Source organism: Arvicanthis niloticus, unplaced genomic scaffold (assembly GCF_011762505.2).
Source record: "Arvicanthis niloticus isolate mArvNil1 unplaced genomic scaffold, mArvNil1.pat.X pat_scaffold_481_arrow_ctg1, whole genome shotgun sequence".
Lineage (NCBI taxonomy): Eukaryota > Metazoa > Chordata > Mammalia > Rodentia > Muridae > Arvicanthis > Arvicanthis niloticus.
The window spans coordinates 66790-74032 of NW_023046115.1; the positions used below are offsets into that span (position 1 = coordinate 66790).

Below are 7243 nucleotides of genomic sequence, written 5' to 3' on the forward strand. Positions count from 1 at the left end.
GTGTTGCAATAATAAACACGGTGTGAATAATGGCTACATCCAAAATCTTGGGGCTGAAAATGGGAATATAAAACATGCTCATTGAATCAATCAACAAAAGACCAACACAAAGTCATAGCAGAAATGGCCACTTTAATACTGGGAAAACAGCAATCTGGAGGAATAGGGTCATGTAATATGATAGGGTATGTGACAAGCAAGTGTCAGAGTAATCAGGTAACCCCATTCTTCACGGGTTGAAAAACAAAACATACACAGGTCTCAGCACAACCTACATTAATTCTGTGTCAACCAGGCCATAACCAAACTCACAGGCTTAGTGGATTAAAGCTAGGTCTAAAGATTTCATTATCAACCTCCTACAGAAAGATTAATGGTTAAAGATAGACATCTATTTACAAGTACGACTCATCTCGGGAGAAAGAAAGGTGTGGAGCATAGACTGACAATGGCCACAAGAGTGCATCAAGAATGTTCCCAACAGTAGCAATGGGCAAAATGGAAAACTAGATTCTCTGTAATCTTGAAGTTACATTGACCCTGAAGTTGGCTTTCAGTTTACATCCAACTTCTTCCAAGCATGGAAACGCTCAAATTGTATTTGAGTATATAATGTATGTAATGACAAGTATATGAAATGAAAAGTGAGTACCCAAAAGATCACAAGGACAATGATTTGGCTCAGGAATTCTCTTGTAGCTCTGCCACTGTCCCTAGACTGGAGTGAATTGTGTTTTTAAAAGCTAGGAGAAACATCACTCCATGCAATGTTCTATACTACTCCAAGATAGGAAAACAGTTTCTATGCCTACCAGCACTTGCCATAGGGGACACACAGACACCCACATTTATATCCAGTGAGACCTACAACAGATAGCCAAAGCAATGTACACGTCCTTCACTTTTATAGTAAGATACAAGTGATAAGGTACCCAAGACAAAAATCTATCTTAGCAGACGAGCTGAAGGATGTGGCAGGAGGCAGGAAAGAATGCCCTTCTCCTGGGCATCATTCTCATAACTTGAAGATCGAGGGACTCAAAGACGTCTTCAAGAACTTGTTGGCAGTACGCATAAGCTTTTTGAAGCCTCGGACTGTGGGGAAGAAAAACAAGAGTCAGGGCTGTGGGATAACAGATGGGGGAAAGCTTGTTCCTTGACCTCTCTCGTCCTCTGAAGTCATCCACTCTCGTTTCTATTATATCATTCCTCAGTACTCCTGGCTTTTCTTTTCCATGTGCTCCAATTAGCCTTTAGTCTACTCATCAACAGAGAGTCAATGAATGCCCCAGGAGCACCCAGGACTATTGAGACTCAGCTCAGTACTGAGTACCAGAGGGCAGTCGCTACTACACTGTGCCCTTGCCACTCATCACTTCCCATCTTTAACCTTTTCACTTTTATTCACCTCTTTCCACTCCCAATTACAAATTTCAAACATATTCTGCCAACAGAAAGATGAGCTAAGGGAACAGAAAAGCCTCCAAATTAGCATGGGAGAAGTGAATCCAGGGACCATCCAGTGCTTATTCCTTGTCAGGCCTGGAGTCACAACAGCTGCCTTTCTAAAGGAGAAGGAAAAGGGTGTGGGGGCTGTGTTTGTGTCCCCTACCTGCATTGTTGTGAAGCCAGACCACAGCCTTCCTTTCCAGAAGCTCCCACTCGTCCTTCAAGTCCTTGCCATTGGCATGCAGCCAGATCACAGCCAGCATTGTAGCCCAGGCTTTGGCTTCTAATACCTGCACAGACAGAGAATTCTCTCACGCTCAGGGTCAAGCAAGAAGTCCTTCAAGAGAAAACATGCAGCACTTCATGTGTCCCTGTATCCCCCAAACTGCTGCTGCATGCAGTTTGTTTCTTATCTATCCCCACCATGCACATAATCATGTGAGATGGTTTTTTCCTGATTATCAGGCTAACACTCCAGAGAGTCTTAGGACAGAAAAGTCTTGAGCTTCAATTGTCTAGTACAACCTCTAGGTCAGTAATGGGAACTAATCAAACACCTCTGAGAAGATGGTCCCACTATGTCCAGAGAAGAACATACATAAATAGCTGCCTTTAGGAGATATTATTGTTATATGAATCATCTTTCCTTTTTCTGGCCTGGAAGGGGGAAACAAAACAATTCCAACTCAATCGTTACAAGAAAAGAAGAGTCATAGAAACAAAATGATTTCCCCTGTGTTATCCTCGAGTTAATGACAGAGATGAGACAGAAGACCGAATGAATTCTTACTAATCACACTGTTGAATTGAAAACGTCAGGAAAATCATATCAACTGTGAGGCTTCACTCATTGTTTCTTAAGGTTTCAGCTTTTAGACTCAGCAGATGGATGAACATTCATGCTTTAAAGGATGACTCTCCACATCTAGAATCAGCTATCTTATCCTCTTTGAATGAGGCTATTTCAGAACCTGCACTTCATCCCTAAGAAAACTGTTCATGTACAAGAACTAAGAACACCAGGAATGTCCTCCTTCTCTAAAGGATCACAGCAGTTTTTAAAACATACCCTGAAATGGTCACTTCTGGAAGTAAGGGTATTTGTGAAATTCAGTGATCACAACCCAAAGCCTTTGGCTTTAGAGGTCAGCCTGTTGCCCTGACCAACCATCAGAACTTCTGCTTTTTTTTGCTGTGTGTCAGCCATTTGAAATGTCTGGTTTCACAAGGAACTTCTGTTATGACATTGTGTCTCTTACTCTCTGCTTGTATGGGTGAGAAATAGTCATACTTGCTTTTATTTATAATATAGGTTATGGTCATTTTATGAAATAAAATCCCAATTCTCTTATCTGATGCCTTCAGAACCCAGACCTACTTTTCTATTATTTTGGATCAGGATTCTACTGCATAAACTATCCCTTAGATCTGTCACACACCAATAGGAACATCTGGGTCTTCATGTTCATCAGAATCTTCATTGGAAACACTGACTGACATAAAGATGCAGAACTTGGAGGATTTAAGAAACATTCCAATAAAATATTTAAATACTTAAAAAATGCAGCTTAAAATGCATTTATTATTTAGTGCTACATATTTCCAACTAGTTTATACTTGGTCCAAATACTTCTTTTTTTTTTTCCAATAAAATCCTTTACTGAAATCTTCTACAGCAGCTCTCTTGATTTCTTTTTTTTTTTTTTTTTTTTTTTTTTTTTTTTTTTTTTTTTTTTTTTTTTTTTTTTGGTTTTTCGAGACAGGGTTTCTCTGTGTAGCCCTGGCTGTCCTGGAACTCACTCTGTAGCCCAGGCTGGCCTCGAACTCAGAAATCCGCCTGCCTCTGCCTCCCAAGTGCTGGGATTAAAGGCGTGCGCCACCACGCCCGGCCGATTTCTTTATTCTATTAACCTGCTTGCCATGGTGAAGAAGGGATGTGCATCTCACATGTGTTGCTCCCAATCAATCTCTGCTAAAAAAAATTATTATATATCCCTATATCTTCTTTGCAATTTTTATCAACTATCCTTTTCTTTGTTCTAAAATAGCATTTTTAAAATATAAAAATACAACGCTGGACACGTGTCCTTTAAAATCATCAAATACTCACATTTTTAAAGAGAAAAAGGAGCAGCACAATAATTTTAGCATTTTGTTGTTGTCTCAAGGGCTTCATATTGTGAGACTTGTACTTGCTCAGCATGAACAGTGTACACCCATGGACTGTATCTTCAGTTATACGTTATAGCTGTATATATTTTTATAGCTGTAAATTGGTACTCTCAGATGCTCATGTATTTTACATAACTCCATATGCTACATATCACCATAACATTTAATCCAAACCAAATAGATTCTGTAATGTATTTTTGTGCTGACTCTTTGAAATAGCTGTGTTACTTAAAGATAATTTTTCTTCATAATTTTGCATTTTATCATACATTTCAAGAATTTCTCACCAATTCGATGAACTGTCAAGTTATCTTACAATCTGAATTATAATGTATCCACATTTGCATAAGTCAATACATTTCAAATAATTGTGATTTCAACTAACTTTTAAATTGTATTTATTTGAAATAATTTGAAATGTTTTTAATTAGCTTATTTATTTTTATTATTTATTTATTTTAAATACTTTTTTTAATTTAATTTTTATTATTATTTATTTATTTATCTATTTAAAATAATTTGAAATAATTGTGATTTCAACTACATGGTCTAAAGTTGATCTAAGGTGAAGCTATAATGGTACTATTACTAGGGATTCTTTTTTTTTTTTTTTTTTTGAGACAGAGTTTCTCTGTATAACCTTGGCTGTCCTGGAACTCACTCTGTAGACCAGGCTGGCCTCAAACTCAGAAATCCGCCCTGCCTCTGCCTCTGCCTCTGCCTCTGCCTCTGCCTCTGCCTCTGCCTCTGCCTCTGCCTCTGCCTCTGCCTCTGCCCTGCCTCTGCCTCTGCCTCTGCTCTGCCTCTGCCTCTGCCTCTGCCTCTGCCTCTGCCTCTGCCTCTGCCTCTGCCTCTGCCTCTGCCTCTGCCTCTGCCTCTGCCTCTGCCTCTGCCTCTGCCTCTGCCTCTGCCTCTGCCTCTGCCTCTGCCTCTGCCTCTGCCTCGCCTCTGCCTCTGCCTCTGCCTCTGCCTCTGCCTCTGCCTCTGCCTCTGCCTCTGCCTCTGCCTCTGCCTCTGCCTCTGCCTCTGCCTCTGCCTCTGCCTCTTCCTCCTCTGCCTCTGCCTCTGCCTCTGCCTCTGCCTCTGCCTCTGCTCTGCCTCCCAAGTGCTGGGATGGGATTAAAGGCATGTGCCACCACGGCCCGGCTATTACTAGGGATTTTTAACACACAGACCTAACACTAAATACAGCTCCACCCATCCCAGGCAGACAAACTTTGTAACATTCATTTTCTTCATCTATAAGTAGCAACACAAAAGAAAGCCACCTCCCCTACTTAACCAATGTTGGAGACAAGTAACAGGATGTATATGAATTGCTTATCTAGCTAATTTTCACTTTTACAAGGAAGAATATAAATGACGTAGCAGAGAGCTTTAGATTTTCTTTTGTTATTTAATACCCTTGGAGTGAACTTCATATGAATATCACTCTTGTTCTTGTTTTTACATTTTCATTATACTCACAAAAATTATTAACCTCTATTTATTAGGTATTAATCTAGGCAATATCACCCTCCTAGTCCCCTATCTTAAGTAGATTTTGATTCATAAAATATTTTCACTACTAACAATATTATTTAAAAAACCACTCATTTCTTTGATTTTTTTTTCTTTTTTGGATCTTACCTCAGAAGGGTGTGCAGCTGTCATGTCTTCCAAACTAGTACCTAGAATCTTAGCTAAATCCTCGTTCATATCCCAGGAGCCATCTGCATTCTGGAGATATATCAGCTGTGCAATGCTATGCTCCTTACTCCCTTTGAGAAGAAAAGATGAAGTGTGTAGAAATTATGTAGTTATTGTTTTCTTTGTCTACCTAAGTGGCTTTCTGAAATTCAGAGACATACAATAGCAAGATTAGTAGAAAGAAAGCCTTCAGACATCCTCAAGATGTATCATTAGGCTCAATATGTGAAGGGATGGCCAGGGTAGAATGAGCCAAATAAGATGGTACCTCAGCTTTACAGGGGAGTTATGTAGGAAGGTGGCAAACAGAAGTTTGTTAGTCTGAAAGACAGCCCAGAATCCATTAGAGGAGGTTTACAGATCCTAACTTGCAGTTCAGTGGAGTTGGGCTAATCATGGTAAGTACACATACTGGAAAAATCTCAGCTGCTATCAAATGTTCTTGATATATGTTCCTTGGTAGGGAGATTTGGAGGACTAGTTCTTCAGTCCTCATAGATCAGAAAAATACAATCTAAGGTCTGTCTCACCTTGTGGGTAACTGTCATATTTAGCCAAATGGGGCAACTCAGGGCGAGCATCTGTAGGATTCGCACATTTCTTCTTCTGGCTTTTCTGAGGCTCACGAGGTGGGCCTAGTTGGATGTGTGAGAGACAAACCTTGGTAAGACAAACATACTCTGAGATTGTAGCGGCCACTATGATGCATTGAACTTAAAGGCTCCTCACCATTTGGCGTGTATATCATAGCAGCACATTGTCCTTTGTTCATCAACCATGGAGGCAGAGTTCCAGGACCACTGGCGCAGAATAGATTTTTGGGATAACCTGAAAGACACCAGGACAGACATCTACACTGAGGCATCCATGTTCTACAAAGCTGAAAAGGACAATGAAGTCTGATGATTTGAGACCCAAGTGCTCCCTCCCATCTTTCTTAGCTTTAGTTGTCACCTATATGTCCTAATCTTCCCTGGTGTACTTGCTTCTAGTGCACTCTGAACCACTCTTTCTACCTTCCTTCCTCTGAAACCCCCAAAACACAGGAAATAATCTTTCATCCATCTTTTGATTCATCCCAGGGAGCTCCTTTCAACCATGTCTTAACTTGAAGTAAAATTTTCTCCTTCCCTAAACTTGCTATCACTTCCAAAATGTCCTTGCCCAAAGACTGTATCTGTAAGAATAAGGAATAAAAATTGGTGTTGGTAGCTTCCTCAGGCAGCTTTCCATATGATCCCACTTCCTCCCTCGTTTCGCTTACCTTCTATCTGTATCCATATGTTCAGCCTTTGTTGTTGCTTCCTATGATCCACTGAACTATCTGAAACTCAGGCAACTGACGTCAACTGCATTTCAAACTCTGCCATCAACTTGAAAATTCTGCTACCCAGGTGAGTAGCACATGCAATATCTTAATGCAAATAGATCTGACTTCTTCAAATCCAAGGTGTTTGCCTCTACTCTACTTATTCAGCACCAACCTAACTCATGAACACCTTGTCTTCATTCAGCAATGTTCTACTTTTTAGAATTTAATTGGCATACACACACACACACACAAACACACACACACAGAGTGAAAGAGTGAGAGAGAATGTACATACACAGTATCTACAGTGTTTTAACTTAGAGACTACTATATCGGATCTCTTGCTATAGTTTAGACTATAGAAGATGCCTTTTCTTCTTCTTCATGTCTCAGGCATTAGTTTTAGTGACTAAACTAACAATTAGTGATTATTTCAGCCATTGGTCATCATTGTGCTGTTCACATTCTAATCATTCAAACCACAAATTATCTTCAACTTTGAACCTCATTCAAGACTTATTTGTACTTTTGATGCTTAAATTGCTCCAGGTCTCTTTTCTTAACACTTGGTTCCAAGTCTCTTTCTAATATATATATGTGTCAATATAAGGTCTCTTTTCT

At 39.9% G+C, this 7243-nt stretch overlaps 1 protein-coding gene across 1 annotated transcript; it reads right to left on the reverse strand.

Moving 5' to 3' along the window:
• Positions 1-800: 800 nt before the first annotated feature.
• Positions 801-7138, reverse strand: LOC117702126 (von Willebrand factor A domain-containing protein 5A-like). The gene is made up of 5 exons (XM_034493432.2): positions 6040-7138; positions 5841-5945; positions 5251-5381; positions 1613-1739; positions 801-1095 (listed from the first exon to the last, which is right to left on the reverse strand). The coding sequence occupies exons 1-5, from the start codon at positions 6173-6175 to the stop codon at positions 1016-1018; spliced, it is 579 nt and encodes a 192-aa protein (XP_034349323.2). The 5' UTR covers positions 6176-7138; the 3' UTR covers positions 801-1015.
• Between the last annotated feature and the right edge of the window lie 105 nt (positions 7139-7243).

Excerpts from the sequence above, each read along its gene's own strand:
- LOC117702126 (XM_034493432.2), bottom strand. The coding sequence starts at position 6,175 with ATGCCTCAGTGTAGATGTCTGTCCTGGTGTCTTTCAGGTTATCCCAAA. Across the intron at positions 5,946-6,039 it reads TATGATATACACGCCAAATG|GCCCACCTCGTGAGCCTCAG; the intron begins GTGAGGAGCCTT and ends ACATCCAACTAG. Across the intron at positions 5,382-5,840 it reads ATATGACAGTTACCCACAAG|GGAGTAAGGAGCATAGCATT; the intron begins GTGAGACAGACC and ends TTCTTCTCAAAG.